The sequence below is a fragment of the Thunnus maccoyii genome, chromosome 7, assembly GCF_910596095.1.
Source record: "Thunnus maccoyii chromosome 7, fThuMac1.1, whole genome shotgun sequence".
In the NCBI taxonomy this organism is placed as follows: Eukaryota; Metazoa; Chordata; class Actinopteri; order Scombriformes; family Scombridae; genus Thunnus; species Thunnus maccoyii.
Window position 1 is genome coordinate 26,196,366 of NC_056539.1, and position 24,257 is coordinate 26,220,622.

A 24,257-nucleotide genomic window follows, 5' to 3' on the forward strand; every position below is an offset into this window, starting at 1 on the left:
ACATGTGCTCACACAGACACACCCCCTGTCCAAATATGCAGCGCGCACACAGACAGGCACACCTCCAATTCAAATACTCAGACAGATACAGGCTTTCTGGATCTGTTCTCTATGTAATCATATGAATATTCTATTTGAAGTATGCAGGGATTTCTGGCATCTCTGTATTGGTCATTCTTTAAAAAAAAAAAAAAAAAAAAAAAAAAAAAAACATGCACAAAGTTATCCTTTACACATCACCATCTAGTGTCTTGAACTGGAAGTATGAAAATATGCCCATAAAAATCACAACCTAAACCCAGACAGTCCGGCGTGGACAAACTTAAAAACTACTTACTACTAGTCTTAAGTGTTGAATGTCAACTTGCTGTCCACCTCAGGTACAGAGCGACCTGGATAAATTATTAAAAGTATTTCTACCAGAATTGACAGTTTTAAGAGTTAGTTTCCGCTGCTATGATTTATTCTCTTATAAAGGGAATACGAAGATGATTCAGGATTTGTAGTTAAACGTTGATTCACAACCCGTCAAAGTCAACCGGACAACAGTCCGCAAGAATAAACTGACAAACAAAAGATGTACAAACTCACCGGAGAGGCTCTTCAGCCGCCTTGACATTGTTCTACACATGAGGTTACAGGGGAGAGGTGGTGGTTAAATGTCCGATCCTCATAAACACAAATAAACACTCTGCCCTCATGCAAAATGTCCTCTTTGGAATCTGCCAGCCGTTCATGGCAATAATAATGGTTTATGTTGGGTCTTTACGCACTTCGTTTCCGTCTGGTGAGAGTTTTCATCGATCGGAATAATTTGAAAACTTCGGTGGACTTATTGAGACCCCTGATGTAAAAAGTAGACAAAGACCAAGTATTTGTCTCCCCCCACCAACATCACCAACACCACAACATCTCTTGTGGAAAATTGGATCACTTTACCTACAACGGGACCCACTTTTTCCCCCCGAAACGTGATGGACAGATTGCGTGAAAATGTTCAATTGCCTCAAGGAATGAATTCAAAGGAATTTCCCTGCATGAAGAACATATTTAACAAGCCTTTAAGCTGTCAGGAATGCTTTGTGGTCTGCTGGCCAAAGGGAGAGAAATATGTTAATAATGTAGGCTACTGCCATACCAAATATGGCAATATTGTTACGTCTGAGCTCTGGTGCGCATCTGGAAACGCTTAGCTCCTCTGAATAAAGGCACTGGAGAGCCAGAAATAGACGCTGTTAAACGTATTTCTGCCCACACCTTTAAGACTCACATAGAAAAACCTACAGCTATTTTAAATGTGACCACTGCAACAAGCTATAAAAGTGTATTTAACAAAGTGCTTTAATCAGCAAAAGCATTACTGACACAAAACTCAGCAGTACTCTCACATTCAGACACTGTAACAACTGACACTTAAATAGGTAACTTTTTAGTGCTTTTTGGCATGTTTTCTATACCCTTGGCTATTATATATAATATAAATATTCTATGCATTCTTTATGACAGGCCTATTAAAAATCACAGGATAGCAATAGTGCGTAAAACCATCAGTCTACTTCATTATAAAACGTCGGAGTTGTCAACTTAAACCAAAAAAAGTAAAAATATCCAGTCATTTCTTTCATTTTTGTTGACATACAGAAAAGAGGAGAAATGTCACAACAGGAAAAAAAGTAGCAATAAACCACCTAAACTCTACGCTTCCACAAAAAAAAGTCAATTGAACTTGGGTTGATAGATGTGAGAAGCGAGCAGAGGAAGAAAATGAAAGGGGGATAAACAAGGAGGGAAAAATGTGAGACGGAAAAGTGTGTTCAGATGGGATCCAGGGGGGAAAAATCCATTTTAGAGAGAGAAAAAAAGAAAGGTTTAGACAGGGTGGAGCTTAGGTCTTGGATGGAAAATGCGCCGAGAAACATTCCTGGCATAGTTTGGGAACAGTTCAGCAGGCAGCCCAGGAACGACGTCAGCTTCCCACTACGGTATAAAAGTCCGGAGGTGGCCGGACCTCAGCAGACTGCAACCGCTTTACCGAGAGCTTCATCTACTCTAAAGGAGCCTCTAACACTAGAGACTACCAGCAAACAAATCAAGAGAGACAGACGACTGAGCGAGGGAATACCTAAGGACTCTTCCGAAGACAGACTATATCAACCTTTCATAAACAGGGAAAAGGATTCCTCTTGAACACGCACAAGAAATTTATCCAAGATGCTGATGCTTACTGTTGTCGTTACCTTCCTTGGAAGCCTCAACTTGGTGAGTTATTTCTTTATTTTATCTTTCTGGAGGGGGGAAAAGTTTCAGCATGCTGTTATAATGATCTGTTCTTGGCCTAAAGAGGAGAAGCTGAACAAATCTTTTTAATAACTAGATGAAAATAGCGAGAGTTTTTTCTAGTTGTGAGATATTCTGTGTGGCGTGATTTTAAAAAGTTTCAGTCTTTAATAAATGATTTTGTTGTTGGCTGTACAGGTCTTCTCCGCCGCCGCCTCCTCCTCTTGCCCCTCCATCTGTGAATGTCCGCGGGAGATGCCCAAGTGCGCACCCGGCGTGAGCGTCGTCCTGGACGGCTGCAGCTGCTGCAAAGTTTGCGCCAGGCAGCTGAACGAGGACTGTAGCCTGACCGAGCCGTGTGACCACACTAAAGGGCTGGAGTGTAACTTTGGGGCCAGCTTTGCTGCTGCTACTACTCGTGGCATCTGCCGAGGTATGTATGAAACTCCAGCTCCAGATGTGCATGCTTCTCAGTCTGAAGTAGTTTTTTTTTTTTAAATAAGGGGGGATTTTATTTAGGAGTATAGGGACCTGTGTGATTTCAGCTCTGTGGAATGCAGATAGGAGGAAACTTAGACTAAACCTCAAAGCACAGACAGCCCACTGTGGGGGGACAGAGACTCCTCAGGCAGCCTGAAGAATTTCACAGTTTAACTGATCCTTATCTGGCAGCCATGTGATGTCTTCAGCAGAAGTCTCTGAGCAGAGCAGGAAAGAATAACATTCCTTTCCTCCTGTTTTTTCTCTCTGCTGCAGCCAAGTCAGAGGGCAGACCCTGCGAGTACAACAGCAGGATCTACCAGAACGGAGAGAGCTTCCAGCCCAACTGTAAACACCAGTGCACATGCATCGATGGGGCAGTGGGATGTGTCCCACTGTGCCCACAGGAGCTCTCCCTGCCCAACCTGGGATGTGCCAACCCCAGACTGGTCAAGGTAGCAGGCCAGTGCTGCGAAGAGTGGGTGTGCGATGATGGCAAGGAGACAGACATCCTGGAGAGGATCTTTGGCAAAGACACAATGACTGATGAGCAGGAAAGAGATCTGACCAACAGGAACGAGCTCATCTCAGTTGTCAAGGGAGGACTCAAGTCTTTACCTGGTAAGAAAAGTAGTCTTTCATTCTGCAAGTTATTTGTTTTTTCTGGATATCTATGTGGAAGATCTTAAAATATGGAAGATTCTAAGTTGCTAATGTTATGTTTTTTTCCTCTTTTCTTTTAATAACAGCATTCAGAGCACAGCCTGAGGTCCACATGTTTGACAGCCAGAAGTGCATCGTCCAAACCACACCCTGGTCCCAGTGCTCCAAGAGCTGTGGAACAGGCATCTCCACCAGAGTCACCAATAACAACAGCGAGTGCAAGCTGGTCAAAGAGACAAGAATCTGTGAAGTGCGGCCATGCACCCAGTCACCTTACTCCAGTCTGAAGGTAAGCCTGAGCCACCATGACTGAAAGTGATGGATGCATGCATGATACTGAAAATACATCCCTGCTGGCTCTGAGTGCATGACTGATGGTCCCTCTCTCTGTTCATTTGTCTGCAGAAAGGAAAGAAGTGCAGCAGAACCAAGAAGTCAAGCCAGCCAGTGAAGTTCACCTACGCCGGCTGCTCCAGCCTGAAGAAGTACAGGCCCAAATACTGCGGAGCCTGCGTGGACGGCCGCTGCTGCAGCCCTCATGACACCAGAACCATCCGTGTCAAGTTCCGCTGCGAGGACGGCGAGACCTTCAACAAGAACATCATGATGATCGAGTCCTGCAAGTGCACCTACAACTGCCCCCATGCCAACGAAGCCTCCTACCCCTTCTACCGCCTCTCCAACGATATCCACAAGTTCAGAGACTGATTGGTGAAAGTGAACGTCCCAAACCCCTAAACCAGAGAGATCAGCAGCAACAATGGCAGCCAATGGCAGTCCAGATGAATGCAGGGGTGTAAATAGACCACCAATCAACTACCAGCTTCTTGTTGTAACTAGATTCCCAAGGAATTGTGGGCTTACATCATGAGGACTTTATGAAGTGCACTGTTTGCTGTGACTACATCAGCATTCTTAACTAAGAACTGCTTCGTATTAATGGAGCATCCAAGGTAGCTTCGTTATGGAGCAAGATGTAATTAATATTTGTACATTTATGTTAGTCGCTGATATCAATTCACTGTGTATATTTTGATCCTTAACATCAGACATGACCCAGACTGTAGACTTGTGTGTGTATATGTACATATGCACATGCGCAACATCAATTAGCATACCATCCTGTATCTTAAGAACAAGACACCGAAATGTCACCTCTCGACTTGTTTAACAAGTGTATGGTTTCTTTCCCTCCTGACGTGGGCATTATTGTTCATGTTTTGTGGCAGCTATTGAACTCCCTTCATGAAAAAGACAAAGCGAAACATGTCAAAGGATGAATGAATGTTTTTATTATTGTTATTAATATTATTTATCAAAAATGTAGCTACTTTATTTGGATATTATGTGTCATACTGGAATAAATTGTAAAATGATTTAATTTTATATGCTACAAATAAAACTGATTTATTTATGAAATATGACACTGCCTGAGTTCAGTATGTTCAACCTGCACTCAAAGTACAATGCTCACATGCACACAGCTGGGGGAAGTTATTTTAAGTCACTATTTCCAGAGAAAATCCTCCTGTTATATCATTCTGTAGACCCAACAGATTCTCAGACAGACACTGAGCGGGGTCAGTCTGCTCTTATATAACACAACCTTGGAGGCTCTCCCCTGACTTTCTGTGCTTTGGAATGCCATTCTGAAGCGAGCTAGCTTTCTTTTATTTGATCTGGCTAAGCCATACACTTGACTGATTCCGAGAGGGGGAAAAAAAAGATTAAGTCCACGAGTAGCAATGAGTATGGGAGTATGCCAAGAATCTTAAGTGCTGCTCTGAATGGGCTGGGATTAGACACCATGCAACAAGGACAAAGACTATTATTGTACACAATGAGCTGTATACAAAGAATGCATTCCCGGGTATGCTTTTTTTTTCACACAGTGGAATAGCACTACCAAATTGACCTAATTCATTAGCAGTTGCCTTTAAAAGTGAATTAGCTGCATTGGCCTCTGCTGGCTCTTAAACTGCAGGGGTCTGCTAAACAGTTGTAAACAGTCCTGCGAAGAAGGGAGGCTTAAGTCTCCCTTTAAGGTTTCAGTTTAACAGGCATTAAGAAATACTATTATGATGTAGAAACAGGGGAAGGGCAGGAAACAGGGGTAACATGGTTGCTCATGTGGTCATAGAAACTTCAAGTTTTGTTTTCCAGCTACTGAAACAGTGTTGCTACTGTCACATAAACACCACTTGACTCCCGTTTTGGCGTTTTCATTATTCATGTTTACCTGAGCTCAGATTGGTTCTGTATGCTTGTGGCTTTAAGTTTTATGACCCTGAAGTGCAGAAAAACCCAGTGCAATATTACATTTATAATTAAAGAACAACAAGTACCAGTCTAAAAAGGATGGAGTTTACCCTTGTGTGTTATTCTTCTATTTCAGACACAGGGTCTGATGGCAAAGGTTTGCACCTGGTGCAAAATACCGACAGTACGGTTTGAACTGGGGTAGTGAGAGCAGAGCTCAGGGGCAACGACAGGGAAGGGTTTCTTTTTTGATCCAGGTAGAGGGAGCGGCTCAGGAATGCAGCAGTGGCTCAGAAAGCAGACATCCTGATGGGCGGCAGATGTTGGAAAATATTTCAGAGCAACATGTTCACTTTAGCTAAGAAGATTTTCCAAATATACACAAACACTCCAGAGTACTCACTTGTATCCACAAAGGGCATTTTACCTCCTCACAAACAACTATAAAAATGTGTCTATCTCAATCTACATGGCACTTCTGCACAACTTTCCTGCATGGCTGCTGGAAATAAGTCTTAATCGAGTGCATTTAATAAGAGGTTGAGCAGGACACATTGCCTTTGATTGAGCTGCATACCGCACAGGATGTGCCCACTGAGGTTTTACAGATTGCTCACATGAAAGGCTTCTGAGGTTTACCTAATCACAAAGATGTGTGGCTGCCCCTTGCAGCCATGATTTACAGTCAAAACACTTTCAGGGAGTCCTGTTTTTGCTCTTTCCCTTTCTGTTGGTTCCTAAAGAAGAAAATTTCCATCTCAGTTCTTCATAGTTTGGAAAGTGCCATGCAATCAGACTGTCATTTGTCTTGTTAACACAATGCAGCTAACTTGGTTATGTAATGGTATTTGTATGTTATGTGAGCAGTCCTTTCGGTCATCCGTAGCATTCCTCTATAACGTACAGACAAGCACAGTAGCGAGGTTCACAATCCCTCAGCCTCAACTGTCTCGGAGAACCCGAAGACCATGTTTATTGTGAGAAATAAATTGTGGTGTCCCGGCCAACAGTGCACAAACCTGTAAAAACTATCGCTCTCAGACACACAGGCAAACAAGGCTCTCACACACAGGCGCCCCAGCAATTAAATCACTCAGCGACTACCTCATTCCCTGAACCCAAAATGTGTTTATATGACAAAGACATTAGCGTTAAAGCTTCATCAAGCACTACGTAATGCTGTGCAACCAGAAGCTAACAGATTCGGGAGAGGCCATTACAGCATGCTGGAAGCTGCTGAGCACTGATGTCAGCTATTTTACAGCCCCCTTGTCTATAACCTCAGGTTAATATTCACTGTTATAAGGAACCCAGTGGCAAGAAGCAAGGAGGGTTAGAGGCTGGCCACCAAGTACAAATGCAAAACCAGCCTCTTGTTTTAAAAAGCACCATCTGCTGGACAAAATAGGAAAAAGCATTCTGTGTGATTTTTAACTAGATCTACACACCTGATGACACCTGCACCTGCCTCATCGCTATAAAATGTTACAATGCTATAAAATTACAATGCTATTTTAAATTATGTATTTGCCTTTTACATTTTAAATTTCTCACTGTAAAACAGTGATGTAAAAGACATCCGTTTGCCAAATCCTGACAGGGTGTGGGACCCTCTTGTAATCAGTATCAACTCTCTCTCTCTCTCTCTCTCTCTCTCTCTCTCTCTCTCACACACACACACACACACACACACAACAAGTCTTCTGACACACCCATCAGATCCCCATCTGCAATTACATAAGAATAACTGATGAACAGGATTAGGGGAAAATCAGAGTCAATTCCCTCCCAGGCTGTTGGATTGTACTGTCGGCCCCCTGAGGGCCGCTGGCTACTGGAGTGATTATTTGCTCAAACAAGCTGAGCATTGATGGAAGAGGTATTGAGCCTTTGGGCGTCTTGAATCTCAGACCAATGGAGACAATGCTGCACTGAATAGTCTTCAAGGGGGCATATACAATCGACAGTTGAGCTAATGTTGGCATTTGCTCTCGCTATTGTCTGACGTGGGTAGACCAATGAGATCACATAATCAGAAGCTGTACATTTTCCTTCATTTTCCGTTTCCCTGCAGAGATGGTATTGAATGCCACTTCTGCTCACTGGCTTTGTGGTTCATGCAAGACTATTTTCTTTGTCAGTTAAAGTGATCGAAATTAAAGCAATGATTAATAAAAGTATTAAAAAAACACATACATTTTAAATTCTTATTTGTTTTATTAGAAGACTGTAAATATTAAATTACATCAGTTTATAAGGAGTCTAGTGTTGATACTCAGAAAACAGGCGACAAAGTGAATTCTGACTGAGGTTTGACTTTAATATGTGCGGCATGTTTAACTTCAGCGCGTCAACCTCAACTTTTTAATAATGCCTTAATTTGTATCTACAATCCATTTTCAATCCATACACTTTCAATGCCTCATATACAGAATATCTCAGATGTTGACTATCCACAGACTGCCTTACACAATATTGTCGCACCTGTTGACACTCAATTGATATAATTAATAACTATAAGGTTTATTAACATTAACAGAATCTAAAAACAGACTCTAGTGAACTCCTCTTTTCAACAGTAAGTGTTATAGCCTTTAATAATCCTGAGAAAACACACTAAACTTTTTGTGGTTAGCATTTAAATTTGCTTTGAAGACCTGAGCAGTGGTGGACTTCGGGATTTTACTGATGTCCCTATGGAACATTAAGTGACAAGAGTGATAAATTTTCCTATTCTTTTCTTCTCCCTCATGCTGGGTAATTGCAGCCTGGTTTCCACTATTGTGAGAGAATAATGGCTTGTAAGACCATATATTGCCACCCACTTTCCCCAGTAACACATTTTTTGATTTCTTTTCTATCTTTTGATCTCTGGAGCCAGCTATGGTTGTGCCATGAAAATGTAGCTGAGGAGTGGCAACTGTGAGTTTTGGATTCATGCACTAAAAAAAAATCCCCGCCGTAAACACACAAATAAAAAGATATATATGTAAGTAAAGAAGCGCATACACTCACACCAAATGTGGCCTAACATTTTGTAGTCCTCATGCCAGAGTCAGTAGATAAAAAACCGCAGAATGTTAGGTTTTCAACACATATCAGGCATTTTAAATGTCATATCCCAGGTCAGGAAGGATATATATAGTAATATCTTTCAACATACTCTAGGCTTGCCCAGCATCTCTTCCCAATTGGACGCATCGAGAATACCTCAACAGAGATCTGTTCAAGAAGCATCATGCTCAGATGCTTGCAATACCTCAACTGGCTTCCTTCAAAGCAAATGAGGGCGAGCCCAGAAGGAACGTCATTTCAGCTGCTTTTATCTGCAACCTTATTTTTTGAGTCACTAATATAAGTTCATCAACATAAATGACGGAGCCCTGTTGATGCCAACCCTGCACCAATACTCCTGTTGATCTCATGGTTACTTAAACTACTTTTCATGGGGCAGCGACTTGGACACTTGACAGCACTGAATATCATCCCAGCTGCTTCATATTCGGCTGCATGCCACCCCAGGACATGATCAGACACACCGACTAAACCTAAAAAGCAACCATAGCCAAAAAGACTGATTTGACTTCAAAGTAAATCATCACCAGCCATCAATCATCTTTGGCCTAAAGTGTTGTGGAACAATCAACGAGATATTATACTTGAACATGGAGTTTGTAATGGACAGTTCATTGCATAAGAGGCATAAAAATCCACTAGCAAGTCCTCTTACAGAGCTAAGAAGATCCCTACACAGGGACTCCAAGAAGGCTGTATACTTTAAAATGTTGAACGGCGCCTTTTCCCTGCCACACATAATCGGACAGTGGTGACACTGTTGTTCTCTGGAAAAAGTGCATCATGCTAATGAGTATCTCCAGGAACAAAGACAGTCCAGCCTATCAACAAGTTTGGTGTTAGATCTGGTGCTGTGAGCAGTGGGAAGCCCAGATATATCTAGTTGGTATGCTTAAATCCCACACTGCTGTAGCTCCCACTGCTTCCTTTCAGCAAGGTGATATTCCATATCCAAAGACCCAGTTTTTGTAACCAGAGTTAAGGCTGCAAAAGCCCCTGCTTTCCCATGTTGCTAAACTGCCAACACACCAGAACCCTGACTAATCCCCACAGGTAGCAGCCCGGTTATCAGGTATTTGCCAGAGGGTACCCCTCCCACGCCCAGTTCCACTGGTCCTTGTCTCCCTGATGTTGCATGGTCATTCCTCTCAAAAATGATGATCATTTATGTCTTTGAATCGCTCCTAGCGAGGCCCCTCATCCAAGACTGGTTTGCTTTGGGAGACCCTACCAGCAGCTATTGACAATATGGCTCCCATGGTCACAAGGAAATATAAAAGGTGGCAATAAGTCTGCATCATTATATCCACCAGATGCTGTTCTCCATGAAATGATCAGGTATGCAGATGGGGAATGAGAGTTGAGAACAGAACAGCATACCAACAAACTGTTATATTTGAAAATTATTTGGTGAGGTCTGCATTAAATTAGGACAACATTGTTTTGCTAATATAGCAGAGACGAAACATGGTCAGAATGTTTCATGAGGCAACAGCAGGTGCGCTAAAAAAAACTTCACCATGATAACTTGAGGCTGATAATAAAACACAGACAACAAGCAGGTCCTCTTAATTTAGACTGACAGATTGATACAAGACAGACAAAAGCAAGTGCAAGGGAGCAAGTGAATCACTTTCTTTAAACAACCTTTTGGGGACCAGTCTCCGAGGTGACTGCAGTGACAACATTACTGGTCTGTGTGTGTTGAAGTGTGGTGGTGACGTTTGTTTATCCTTAACGCAGGATGAGTTCAATCACCCGAAGGCTCTGGAGCCTTCGGCCTCAATCTGTCCTAAAGGATGATTTAATATGTTAGTGATACTTGTGCAGTGTACAAATTGCACTGCAGTCCTTCCACAAAAGGTTTATTTTTACATCTGAGTTCCACCTCGTGGGAACAGATTTATGAGGGAAACATTTGGGAAAATCCCAAAAATTGTGCCTGTGCATCATGACAAGGTAATGTTTTTGTTGACCATGGATAACCTGTACATAATAACTGTTTAGATTTTATAATAACTGTGAGCTCAACAATTAACAGGCAACAGAAAACCACAATGGTGGAGTGTTCCAAAATGTCACAGAACAGCATTTATTTTTAGGAAAAGCAGATGGCCTGATTTAGTGGTACTTCTCTAAGCTTGGAACAGTGAGGTAAGCGAAAAATCAGTTCAATGTCAATTCAAAACGTGAAATATGCATGCAAAATTGTATACTTGGTTGCAGATGAAAAGTGTTTGATTTTGAACAAAATGTTTTCCATGCACTTTTGGAGGTTCTTCTTGATAAATGATTCTTAGTGTGCCTAATGACAACCACTCCATGTGTCATGAGAAAATGGCTGACATCAGGCTCTGGAGACTTGATTTTGTGCTTCAGTACCTGCATTTCCTGATACAGAGTTCTGCCAACATTAGCCAGATTCTGGATAAGGCCACCACAGCAGAGCTGTGTCCCAAAGCTGGTCTCATAAAAACCAGCTCTGCACGCAGCACAATTGAGCCCTGCCCACCAAATCAAGACTAATTAAGTGTAAACCAACTTCAGAAATTTCAATGGGCAATTTAGTTAAATTGGAGGCATTATTTCAAATGCCTGCGTTCTCCACAGACTAAAAACAGCTCAGAATTACTTTTAACAGCAAACAGAAACAAAAGCACTGCTTTTGTGTGGTCACAATGAGTGAATTTATTGAGATAGAAAATTAAGCGAACTGCTAAAATAAAATGGGTGGTAATTCAACACAGGCAAAGCCATGATAAAAGAAGGCACGCGTATGGTTACTACTACTTTCATCCACTTGGCGATATGTTGCGTCATTTTCTATGCAGTGCAAATGGCAGTCTGCTCAAAAAGATACCATTTATCAAAGTACTGTAAGTAATACTGTATGCTTCTATCCAAATTTAAGACTGGTCCAGTAGTCAACATTAGTAATACAATCACCACTGGATTAGTACATTGAAGAGATAACACACTATGGTGCCAAAGGACATGGTATCCCCTTTGCATGTAGAAAACTTTTGCATTAACATTTCCAACATTTTTCTCGAGATTGTAAATTAAAAAGTCCCAAGAAGAAGCTGCAAGAAACATCTCTGCAGCAAAAACTAACCCATGCTTTGGGCTGATGATGTTTGTTCAGCAAACTATGTATTTTAATCAGGTCCCAGTGGGATATATGAACAAAATGTATTGAACATTTGAACATTAACATTAAAATTACATTACTCATTTAGGACAAGGAGTCGGGGGTCTCTGGTCTCTAAGTTCTCCATTGTAGAGGGATGCGCAGTCAGATGTGAGATCATTGCCCCTGACGGCAAAAGGGTGGAAAATGCGTCATCACAGGCCAGACATCAAAGAAAGCCGATCCATAGGGGTTAACATCCAAAAGAGGTTAGCATGGGTTATAAAAACACATCTATAAACACAGGCCCCACCAATGGGCTACACTGTCAGTTATTACTGGCACTCTGCTGTCGTAATAAACTAACATTAGGTAAGAATACGGTATGTAGAGACTCCACATGCGTAAGTACATTCACACAGGGAGACACCCCAGAGGTGTCAGAAAAACGAGCATGTCAACATCAACTTTTATTAGCTGATGGAAAATGAGACTAATGGTCTTACTTTAGCTTGACAGAGTGGAGAAATTTGTTGAACTTGAAAGGTGATGGAGGCACAGCGTGGGGATGGTTCCCCTTGGTTTTCAATTAAAACAAATGGTCAATAAAGGGACACAAACAGAAGGATACATACTTCTTTTACAAACTATTTACTGACAATCTCACCTCAAGATAATGTATCTGAAGCTTTTGATGATATTACACAATCATCACAGTTTGCCTAATTGTAAATTGGAATTCTATATGGTCAAATTTACTTTTTTTTTTGAGCACTTTAAAGACTTCTTAAGCTCTTCTTAAAGATTTAAAAGTTCGATCTTGGTAAAACAAACATAACTTTCATTTTCATTAGCAACTTTCATTCTGATGAAGATCATGTGATATAGTCAAAAGCTCCAGGATAGCTAGTGGATGGGCCTTGAGGTGAGATGGTTTTGTTAGCTGCTATTTCCAATGTCAAGAATGAGCTATAAAACCTAAACGTTCTATGCTAATTATTAAATACATATATAAAAAAATTATATTTGATATGTGTTTGATTTGTTACTAGTCTAATTATCCACCATTAATGTGCAGTCATGGAACACAAATACAAAAAGATTTCCAAAAAATGCCTTTATTTAAGAAAACATGCTTACAATGACAGATCAGTTAAACCTAAATTATAAACATATCATTGAAGTGATTTTATGTATATACAATGATACAGTTCGTAAATCCATTTCTTAAAATAATCTGTATAAAAATACTGAAAACACTATCGGGTTCCATTGGTCTGCTGTATACTGATGCAGGACTGCTGACTTCCTGTTAAATATGTCTGCCCCCTCACTCATTTCATCCTGAGCATCTGCAAAATCGGCATTATCATTCCAATCCACAGCTGTCAGTAGTTTTAGCTGACTCATTTTCATCATGACAGTGGTGGGTAGGAACAGCCCCCGGCTCTTTCAAAACATCCTCCTTAGTCATGCTGACCTCAGTACTCTCTCTGGCAGCTCTATTGTCATCAATAGTACCAGTAATGTCCTTATTTACACACTGATCCCTGCTGCTGTCGCGGTGTTTATTAATACCGTCATCAACAACTTTATCCACACTGTCTGCTAGCTCATCTTTCGTAAAGTCCGTGTCATTAGCGGGGCTTTTGGCACTATAACAGCTCTTATTACATGGGGTATTCTCTTCAATATTTTCTTCCTCTTCCTCTTCATCACCACTGTCTATGATCTCTCCCTCCTCTAGCTCTCCATTCCCTGCTTCTTTCTTGGCCCTTTTCTCCAGTGGGGGCTCAGTTTCAGGACTGGTCTCTGAGGTTCCCGTCCAGATGTTGGTTCTTTCTGGGATGCGAGATTCTGATGGTGAAACTTGGGTCAGATCCTCCTCCACTTGGTCCACCCCTTTACTCTTTCTCGCGAAACTACTGCAGGCTGATGCAGGTTCAGCTGAAACAATATTATCCCATTTGTACATAAAAAGCATTATGAAACATAGCTGTTGCAACAGAAGAACAATTAACTATGTCAAAACATGTACAAAAGTGATCAGAGTGATCAGTTAGTACGTGCAGAGAATTGGTATGAGCACAGCTGGGGTCAATTGTATACAGAAGTGGTGAGAAAGACAGGGACAGTACAGACAGTTTGGGAGTGATGACGCTATGGTTTGGCCCCATGCTTGTTTCAGGAGGAGGCAGCATGCCAAGCAATTAATGTTGTTATGCAATAAAGTAGGGTGGACATGTGTGAAAGAAAGGCTGTGGAATAACAACTTTAATGATAATTGTGAATTATAAGCAATAGCTCTCCAACATGATCTCCCCACAGTCCGGTGAATTATAAAATGCATTGCGATTATGTGTATGTACCCATTTGTGTAAAATTCACTTTAAACCTCAGACACTTTGGCCAACGCATTCTTGCCTGTATCTGAAAAAAGAGTTATCCAGCTGAGCCTATAAGATGAAAAATTAATATAATTCAGCTTTTCTTCCTTGAGCTGTAACATGAGACACAATTAAAAAGCTATGCCTGCCTCCAGTCCACCATTTATCTGTGCCATGGACCATTACCATTAGAATTTAAAGGCCATACAATTGTCTTTTTGTCCATATAATTTTGAGGTTCATTGAGGTACAGTTCCAGTCAAAAGTTTAGACACACTTTCCCATTCACTTGAATGACAAAGTGTTTCCAATCTTTTGACTGGTAATGTATATAAGCGAGTTTTGAGTGAGTTTTAGATGGAGTATGTGGATTCTCAACATCAGTTAGTGCTTGGAGCTGCAATGATTAGTCGATTAATTGATTTGTAAACCAAGGGAAAATTAATCGGCAACTATTTTGATAATTGATTAGTAGTTTTGAGTAATTTTTAAGAAAAAATGCCAAAAATTCTCTGTTCCCAGAATATGTTGCAGTTTCTTTAGTCTTCTGTAAGTAGACTGAATATTTTTGGGTTATGGACTGTTGGTCCTGACAAAACAAGACATTTGAGGACGTTAACTTGCTTTGGGAAGCCTTCCGTTTTCACAGAAACACTTATTCCATTACGCTAGCCGTGAGAAATGACGTCAACAGCGAGACCCTGGCCGACGCACCGTTACTCATAAATTGAACACTCTCTTTACCTGTATCCCAAGGCTAGGTAGCGTAACTTTCCTCCCACTAGAGCAAACACCTCTTTAAGTCAGACCCTAGTCTGCCAGGGATTTGGGTCAGTCTGTCTTCACTGCAAGTTACTCCTGGTCTGTTTCCAAACAGTAGAGTACTGTGGCTTTGGTTTGGCTACGCATAGCAAGCCAATGGTACCTGGAGCCTACACTCACCTCAGTGCAAACACTCTGATGATGGGCATATTCCATCAGGAGACATCTATAAAAAAAAATGCTATAATAGAGAGCTCAAAGTTATTGTGTTTTGATTTTGATTAATTGTCTAACTCTCTGTTTACATTTTGTTCATGACCTATAACCTAAATCCTTTCTCTTCTAGTAGAGCACAGATCATCTACAAGAGGGTGACAACATTTGGATTTTAAACTTGTTCAGAGCAAGGTAAAAAAGTAATCACAGAAATGCTGGCTCAGAGTCAGTGAGGCAAGAAATGTAGTTGAACCAGAACACTGACTGACTGCATGCTGCGTGTTTGGAGCCTGCTAGGCCCTCAATGCTACTTTATCCTCACTGGTCACGCTGCTGCCACAGTGTCCGATTGCTTGTTATCACATCCTGCCCAGCTTCCCAGGCCGTGGCATGTGAAATTATCAGGATGTTTCTATGACTAACATTATAGCAAAACAGCATGGCACCAAGGCCTTATCACTGAAAACACACACACACACACAGGCTAAAATGACCTCATTCGTCATTCAGGCCGTCTGGGAATGACAATATAATGATACTGGGTTAATGTGGTCTTTTGTGACCATACTAACCCCTCTGAGATATACTCAGTTTGACCACACTGTGCACATACATGCAGGAACAAATAGTTGTATGTTTTTTCATGATAAGCACTTCTACTTAAACAACACTGACACCTCTTGGCCCCAAACACCCAACAGTGGAGGAGACTGACAAACAGGTGAGAAAAAGAAGAAGACCTCCTGTTCTACTGTTTTCTCATCTTCTCATCTCTGTCATTTCACAACTAATGAGGTCACTGTTCAACAGTAAGCCATGTTTGATCCTCTTTTTGGCCAAGGTCGCTGTTGAGGTTGAGCTGGTGTGTGTGATGCTGTGCAGAACACACTCATTTCCGTTTGTGGTAGCATGTTGCCATAGTGAAAAATAAGGGAACAGGCAGTTTTTAAAGTCCCAGATGGAGAAACCAGGACATGATACAATGCTGCTGGAATCAGGGGAGTCCAAAGGGGTTGTCATTTGGTTTTGACTCATGCCCTATGTCCGCCTTCTGTTTACTTACAGAAAACATGAGTGTTAGACCACAAGTAGAAAAGTGAAGCAAAGCATCAGTGGGTTAGTTTTGGTCCAGGATTAAGGATAGGACTGACATTCATCACATTTTAAAAAAGTTGTTTTATTTACCTGGTCCTTTCAGTGGATAGTCCTTCCAATAATCTCTGAGGACAACATGCAGCACAGGATACTCGATCAGTGTTTTGTAGCTCAGGTTGTCCCTCAGGCTCTTCTGAAGGTCCAACTTGTGGTACCTATTTCAGGTATTAAAAAAAAATTAAGCAGGAGATTACAAAACGGATTCAATTACAGCATGCTGGATAAATTATATTACGTGGTATTCTGTTCATAATTATGGATATTTGGTAATTTCAAGTTTTTAGGTGCAACAAAGACAGACATTGTAGTTGAAACCCTTTAACTGGTGACTAAAGCTCTTTATTGCCAGCCGCTTGTGGCATGATGATGGCTGAGAAACTTTTTGAGGATTGATAGAGATTTAAGTCATAGCTTGGCACAGCGAAGACCCTGCTTGGTGTTCGTCTCAAGAGATGGAAAGTGACTTTACCGAGAATCAACAACATCTCTCACGAGCACATTAAGCAGCTCTCTCGCCTCCTCTTTCTATGAGATGACATCAGACTAGTCTTGTCTCTAAGTTGTCCTGTCATGCATTAGGGATGGTCGTAAATAACCGTACTAAATAATTAACTGGATTCTGAGGAAACATGGCTCATCTCTACATTCAACTGATTCAGAATCATCCAGTTAAGGCTGTCATCACCAACATATTAAGCAATATACGGTATATTCTGGATATGAACAGTAACTGGCACCATCCCCACCAATTTTCAAACCCCTGACAGAATAAGGGTTATTGAGCCATTCGTTGTTTGTTTTGCTAAAATCACAAGGAGACCTAGAAATGCCCAAGTAGACACCCACTCCTCAAGCCAATCAAAGCACCCTGCTATAATGTGACATTTACAGGTCTTTACCGGTGGGCCAACTTCCAAGAAGCCCTCCCTCCTCGATAAGTCTTTCTTAGGTGGGATAAAGATTATTTCATATAATCCCACAAATAAAACAGTACAGGATCAAGGAAAGAAGTAATAGCTTGTGGGTCTCAAAACACACAGGAAAATGTATTGCCACAGCACAACAAAACTGTTGCAGGGACAACGTTAATTGGTACATGGGTTTTAGGGTAAAAATAAAAAGGTATGATAGATTGTGTCGCAGGTTAAGCAGTGAAATTAGAAGACAATAGAGTAGAATTTCCAGAAGGCCTGCATCAGTTTGCACTGTGCAGAACAGACAAGTGCCACTTTCATTTAATTTGTTTTTATGTCTAGTTTGTAATAGATGAATATTCGCGGATGTTTTCTATTTTGTGGATATACAAGCTAACCTAAAACATAAGTGTTTGTAAACAACAGTGCAAGATGGCTTGATGGCAAAGCAGATGGCAGCCCCCTGTAGTGTCAATGGGATTGTTAAGGCTCCGGCCATTTCTAGAAAGCCGGGCCAAGAACACGCACACATCTGGTCTCTATATAATGTTCTTGTGAATGAACAGAGGGCATGACTGATGTTCTCTCCACGGAGGTTCCTATTGTTTTCCCCTGCACTGCTGAAACCCATCAGCGAGAAGATAGCAGTGTTAATGTGGTGGATGTAGTGAAAACTTGGGTTAATCTGGTGGAAATATACAATACAATATACGATGGTGTCTAAAAGTTGGTACCTGCATTGTTTTATGATGACGATGAAGGCAGATACATTATGGCTGTTTCATTGGAACATTGATATGTATTTGTGGTGTGCACACTGATGATTCTGATATTGGGCATGCAGCTGTCCTCTTTAGCTCCCTCTTTACCACTGAACACACCCGCTAAGTGATAACATATGAACATTTAGCTTGTTACGCTAGCATTAATCTCAGTACAGCTGAGGCTGACGGGAACTTGCAATGAATAGGGATGAACACAAATCAAAATAAATAGGAATATTACCACAATAACACTGTGACACAGAACAATTACATAATATCTGTTGTTATGAATGCCTTGCTATTTTAGTAAAAATACCCAAGACTAGTCAAGCATTGCAGGAGACCAGTGAGGAAGCATCTGTTGCACAGAAACAAACTTGAACGTAGCTTTAGGGCAAGCTGAGGGAGAGCAGATCGACAGGCTCAGTAGGGCTAAGGAGAGGGTTTGCCACAAATATGTGAGAGAAAGCACAGCTTGGAAGGACAGAAACATCAGTGTTTTATGGTTTAAAAAAAAAACACAATGAACACACAGACTTCCTTTTTTGGCTGCGAGTGTAAAAACAGCATTTCTACTTCTGACTCGTCAACAGGCGTAGATGTTCTGCGGGATTCGGCTGACTGAGAGGAAAAGAAGGGGTAAGGGAAAGGAGTTAAGGGCATCCTCTGGATCTCGGGAGTGGCATGAATAAAAAAAATAAACATGGAAAAAAAAATAACACAAACAAACATCCAGAAGGGTGTGAATGGTTCTCTTGATGCACAGACTGTCTCCTTTCCAGTAAGAGGATGTTGACTGGTTACACAGCTATGTTTAGTTTAGCACAAGAGCTTTTTTGTTGGAGCGGGTTGATATTCCAGTAGATTTTCAACACCGAAAAACATGCAGTCATAGCCTTTGTGTTAGACTTGACCTTTACGTAGCCATGACTACCACTGGCTATGACTTCATAACATTAATAATACAGTTTAAAATTAAGGGTTTACCTCTAAGACTGTGTTATTCAAAAAGAGGAGGCCCTTTTGTGGTTGCGTTGTTTTGACCTTGTTTGGGACCCCTGAAATGGGATGTGGCCTCAGTCTGTGGGGGCCCTCTCCTCTCATCAGAGCTATAGTCTGCCATGCTCCTGTTATGTAACTGTACCTAGCTAATGTAAGGTAATTCCCCCTTGGACAAGCATCCTAATTTTGCCCTACTTCCATTCATCCACCCTCAATATAATGTTGACAATAAACACGTACTAAGAATTGAATTATGAACTTGACAAGCACTTATTATTTAACCCCCATTTTCAAAGCTATTACGGTATGACAGGAGAAGGTTACTGAGAGAAAAAGAGGGAGACAGAGAGAGATTTATGCCACTGAATCACTCATTTCTACGAACTTGACAAGACAAGAGTCAAACATTCTTTCTCCAAACCTCTGATTAACGACTGTGACTATATCAGGCTAATAGCAGCTCAAGTCATGTATAAAACATTTCCCAGGAACAATCTCTGACTGCTAAATGACTCATTTATCAGAAATTCTCAGCAGGAAATGCCTTTGTCTACATACCTCTCCATCTTGGAAGTGACCATTTCATGTGACACCACCACCACCCATGCTACCACCGACTGGCCAAACAAAACAACAACAGGTGGCTACTGTAAATTGGGAGAGCTGCAATACAGAGTAGAAACTAAAGTGAACAGTGAAGTGGTTTGTTGTGCTGCTGTAACGAAGCATTGGTCCGATCTCAAAGCAGGATTTTGGACATGATGACATGATATTCTGGTTGTCTGTGGAAAAGTTTTATTCTATTAATTATTTTATTCAGAAAACCATATGCTTGGTTAGCACTCCTCCTCTCTTTAGCCAGTAGTCTGTCTGTGAAAACCTCTTTTTGTAACTGTTTACGCAGTTGATTTGCAGAACAGCTTCTTATGTTTTAGCAGTGATGTATGTTTCCCTGTGAAAGCATGACGCCAACTGCTGACTGTTGCATGTTTTCCACCCTGGTGGGAGTGACCATGGGAATTTCCACATTGGGTGATATCACATATTTCCCTTGTATAGATCAGTAAGTGTGAATTTGCAGTACTACAAACATTTCCACTCTATCTGGGCTTGATGCTATTATAAAATACCTTAGCAAAACTCAACTTCTGTACCATTACTATAAATTTAAAACAAATTAATGTAGTGTCATATAGTTACAGCTGAGGGGCTTTTGGTATTAAAGAGCCCACTACCAAAGCAGAGGAATCTACACACAGTATTCATGTGTACAAGAATGTGGAGAAAACCCTGGGTTTATCAGGCTTTCATAATCCCTACTCTCTGGCCCAGACTTATATAATGTTATGGAGGGGCACAAGTGCACCTTGTTGGTCTGTGGTGTGTAGGGCTGCCCCTTAAAGGTCCATGATTTGAATCATCAGCTGAGAAGCCCCTCAGTCGAATCACTGCATTTTTATTTCGGCTGTGTCATTGTGCACGGGGCAACACAGGATAACAGCATGGCAGGCAGTAAACTTTTCCAAACGGAGTCATATTGCAAGATCACCTAACTAGAAAAACTAACTGTAATGGAAATAGAGAAAGGTGGTGGAAATCTAGGGCAGAGTGACTTGTTTCTGTTCACTACTGTGAAGCTCTGAATGCTAGTGATGACGGCTAAACTACTTTAAAAACTACTATAAACCAGAACCACAAGCAGCTGACTAATCCCAATATTCAGCCAAAACTGCCAACTCAAAGTCGTCTTTGGAAAATTCTGATTTGGGTACGGCCCTAGTGGTGTGTGTGGAACAAAGTCTTTATTCATGTATAGTGAATATCATCTAAGCATAAATAAAACATGGACAATGAGCCACTATGCCCAATTCAAAAGGTCATTAATCACAAAATTTGATTCAATGTCGTAGCAACCGACATTTTTTGCTTTGAAACAAATTCAAATTAAGTGGAACAATCAGTATCATTAATTGCATTTTTATGTACAATTGGGGCGTATTATCTTTGGTAATTATTTGTAAAAATGCGCAGTATTTTCTGTATTTATTTATTGACATTTGCTTGTCGACGATTCTCAGTTTCTTTTTGTTTTGTTTTCCCAATATACATATACATTTTTGTCATTTGGCAGATGCTTTTATCCAAAGCAACTTACAAGTTAAGTGAGACAATCAAGCATTAGAGTAGACAGTGACTCAAAAGAGCTGTGGTATAAATTCTCTAGTAGCTGACTGATCTGCAGCATAATCTGAATATTGGTCACTTTAACCCATTTTTCTCTTCATTCCTCACACATGATTCTGAGGATTTCTCATCACCGGATTACCATCAGCTGTGGTGAGAAACAGGTTTTCCTAACAGCAGGAAGTACAACTTTTTGACACATGAGAAGGGAAATTCACTTTATACCAATCTACAACTTTTAAGAAATCTGAGCATTTGGGGTGAAAATCTGTAGAAACTATCTGACCGAAGAGGATTATGTATTAATAATCTGTGATTATGCAGCGTTATAAACTACCTAGTAACGGCTGTCATTATAAAGTCGACATTGTAAAGGTGTGCAGCATCTTAGATAATGGTACATTTTAAAGCATTCAAACTCTCATCAGATTCATAAAAAGGGTAAAAGGTGACAGTTCCCGCTAAATCTTGGCTCGCATTAATCTGTCACATATTTACACTCTTCATTCAGTAATTCCTCTCTATATGCTGCCGTAAAATATAATTTATCTGCTTAGAGTCGGCTCCCAGCCCACTGGGCAAAACAAAAGGAGCATGTGTGTGTTACAAGGATGAAGGATGGGATGGGAGGTTTCATGACGTTTCATGCTTGCCAGGGGGGGTAATGATTTTGAGCACCGAGGATCATCATTTACTCCGTGACTAAGTGGAAATGGAAGACAGCCAAAGAATCCGAAAGTAGGCGAGGCAAACGGGCGCTATCGACACCACCCACCAACCCCATGCAAAAAAAAAAAAAAGAAAGAAAAAGAAAGAAAGATAGATAGGATGGGAAGAGAGAGAGAGCAAACATGACATAAACTATGGAAACAGAAAGTGAGAGAGAAAGTGAAAGAAAGATGAGACAAGAGGTTGAAGATAAAAAAAAGTTCAAGAGAATTTTCCTGATCAAAGGCGCTGTCAATGTTGGAGTTAAAGCGAAAAAGGAAAGAGAAAAACCTTCCCGTTGAGGCCTCGCTGCCAAAAGTCTGAGTAGCTCTGCAGGAATTTACAAGGCAGTGATGTCAGGTTGATAAATAAATTATGTCGATTTCATACACACCAAATAAATCTGTCATGACTGGCAAGCTTAATCAAATGGTCAGAATGGTCACACGGAAAGGATGCCTGAGAAATGACAGGATGCTGACACACTTCTGGAGATAATAGAAGTGTATTCCATTTCATTTTATACTAGTTCAAAAATATGAAATGAATATTACCCCTGTGTCTTATTTTAAATTATTTATTTGTCCATAATAATAGTTTGTTTTACTACTTTTGTTTTATTGTGAAGGGCAACAGTTGTAACTCCAATATAACTCCATCTTCTGTATTAGATACTAGTATTATATACTGATATTAGCTCATCACGGATATATTCATATCAGTGGGTATGTCAGCTGATAAGTAACAAAACATGTCAGTGCAGAAATGCCAAAGATACAATATGTTCGAGAAGTTTTTCCACTGAAAATTTTGTTTTTCAACTGTAAAATGTAGAAAAAATTCAGGGATCCTTCATTGAAATGTATGTGTATTGTATGTTTTTATGTTGGGAAAAAATATTGGCTGACATATAAGACTTTTTTTAAACTCTCACATATAAATATATGTTTTAAATATCCAGTCTGTGTCTGTGGCTGCGGTATGAATGTGGTTTTAGCCACGAGGTCTGAAAACATCCGAGCTGTTCAGTCCTACTAGACTCAGATCTCTATTTTGACCCTTCACCCACATTTGCAATGAAGGAGCATCAAGGAAGTAGAGCTGCAACAAATAGTCAATTGATCTATTAGTTGATCAACTGGAAATTAATCAGCCAATGTTTTGACAATGGATTAATTGTTCTGAATCATTTTTTTATGAAACAAATTCTAATTCAGCATCTCAAATTGGAATATTGTCTAGTTTATTTAGTCTTCTATGATAATAAACTAAATATAGTTGGGTTATGGACTGTTGGTCGGGAGAAAAAACATTTGAGGATGTTACCTCGATGTCTCAAAGACACGCAACACCGTAAAATGCTCCTGCAAAAATATTCTTCTTTATTACATATCAAAAAGAATTTTGTTTGAGCCTCAAAAATTGTACGTTCTGTTTTTACAGGAGCATTTTACAATGTTGCGAGTCTTTGAGAGATACAGAGTAACTACAAATTCTTTTGGACTCATCACCTGGACAAGAAAGACATGCATGTGTTTTACACACTAATTGCTAGGAAATCACCTTGGACCAAATGAATAACTGAGAAAATAATGGACAGATTAACTGATAGTGAAAATAATCTTTAGTTGCAGCCCTACGGGAAAGAATCGTACAGTCACTGTGGGAAATGAAAAAGATGAGTAGAGAGTAAATCTCACCTCACAGAGTTCGCCTTTCTCCCCTCTGCCTTCATGAAGACTTTCACGTGATCAAACGAGGCGTGCACGTACATCTTCAACCTAAAAACAGAAATTCACATCAGCACAGGAGCTTAATGACTCGACTCCCAACTTTACCTAAAAAAAAAGACAAGAAAAGGTACACGTGCATAGGCTGTGCGGTATTTTAAGGTGGTCTCTGCAAAGGTCACTGAGTGTAGCACAGCAGAGACCAAATGTACACTTGTTTGGTGTATGCTGACAGATATATGTATGTGCTCTGACTGAGGTTTCTGTAAGAGACAATCCTCCATGCCAGTGATGGCCATGGTACCTGAGCCTGCTGTAAACAGCGAGCTAATGGGCCATGGAGAGTTAAACCCCACTCACTTGACTAGACTAAGCAGAGGCTGTGTTTAAATGGTTGGCACTGGGCCAGGTCAGGTGTCTATTTAAATAGATACAACAGTCTACAGTATGCTCTCACTGTAGACTTTCTTACTGCTGACTGTTATCAGTACAAACATTAAGTCAGAGGAGTCAGATCACTGTTCTGTTAGAGGTTCGGCTTAGAAATACTG

General features: G+C 40.6%; 2 protein-coding genes across 5 annotated transcripts in view; one reads left to right on the plus strand and one right to left on the minus strand.

Annotated features, from left to right (window-relative positions):
* ddah1 (dimethylarginine dimethylaminohydrolase 1) overlaps positions 1-24,257 on the minus strand; it is a 128,244-nt gene that overhangs the window by 80,201 nt on the left and 23,786 nt on the right. The window contains exons 8-10 of one of the 4 annotated variants that reach the window (XM_042417347.1): positions 23,677-23,757; positions 16,435-16,559; positions 12,986-13,831 (exon numbers count right to left, since the gene is read on the minus strand). In XM_042417347.1, coding sequence (XP_042273281.1) covers positions 13,254-13,831; positions 16,435-16,559; positions 23,677-23,757 — 784 coding nt within the window. In that variant the 3' untranslated portion in view covers positions 12,986-13,253. Of the gene's footprint in view, positions 1-591; positions 880-939; positions 1,176-12,985; positions 13,832-16,434; positions 16,560-23,676; positions 23,758-24,257 lie in introns of those variants that run through there. The other 3 variants (XM_042417350.1, XM_042417352.1, XM_042417351.1) reach the window with 3 other exon arrangements.
* ccn1 (cellular communication network factor 1) lies at positions 1,736-5,848 on the plus strand. Its single transcript, XM_042417346.1, is given in 5 exon segments — positions 1,736-2,259; positions 2,476-2,710; positions 3,034-3,378; positions 3,507-3,709; positions 3,826-5,848. Coding segments are annotated over 5 exon segments (1,527 nt in total). The 5' UTR covers positions 1,736-1,818; the 3' UTR covers positions 4,129-5,848.